The sequence below is a fragment of the Antrostomus carolinensis genome, unplaced genomic scaffold (assembly GCF_000700745.2).
Source record: "Antrostomus carolinensis isolate BGI_N321 unplaced genomic scaffold, ASM70074v2 scaffold36421, whole genome shotgun sequence".
Taxonomy (NCBI): Eukaryota; Metazoa; Chordata; class Aves; order Caprimulgiformes; family Caprimulgidae; genus Antrostomus; species Antrostomus carolinensis.
In genome coordinates this window covers 3,464-3,849 of record NW_010292603.1, presented here as the reverse complement: position 1 = coordinate 3,849, position 386 = coordinate 3,464, and the positions used below count along the sequence as shown (strand labels likewise).

Genomic DNA, 386 nt, shown 5'->3' with positions numbered 1-386 from the left:
AGTTAGCCACGGATGGGCTCGCTGTTCCTCCCATAGCCCTTCCCGAAGAAGCCTATGAGAGGGTAGAGCTGGTCCCTGCAGAGACACTGTGGGGAGAGACGCGCTGGGGACGGTGACCTTCACCGGGGATGTGGGATGGCAGCGCCGTGGTGGCTCTCGCAGCCGTAAGATCAAGGGCGGAACTGGCCCGGTGCCTTCACCAACAGCAGCATCCTCCTTGCCCTGGGGCTGCTCATGGCCACCAAGCCCTGCACTGCCTGATCCCACTGCTAGGCTCGGGGATGGGAGCTGGGGGGCACGGACACACCACCCCCCTCACCTGGAAGACTTTGGGGGCTGAGACGAGGCAGGCGAGTGCCGAGGAGAGGGGAGCACCAAAGATCCCC

The 386-nt window shown here is 64.8% G+C and overlaps 1 protein-coding gene across 1 annotated transcript in view; it reads right to left on the bottom strand.

Moving 5' to 3' along the window:
• Nucleotides 1-386, bottom strand: part of SLC12A3 (solute carrier family 12 member 3) — a gene marked incomplete at both ends in the record, with an annotated part of 7,470 nt that overhangs the window by 3,689 nt on the left and 3,395 nt on the right. The window contains 2 exon segments of the mRNA XM_029087234.1: nucleotides 11-86; nucleotides 320-386. Of these exon segments, the coding sequence (XP_028943067.1) occupies nucleotides 11-86; nucleotides 320-386 (143 nt within the window).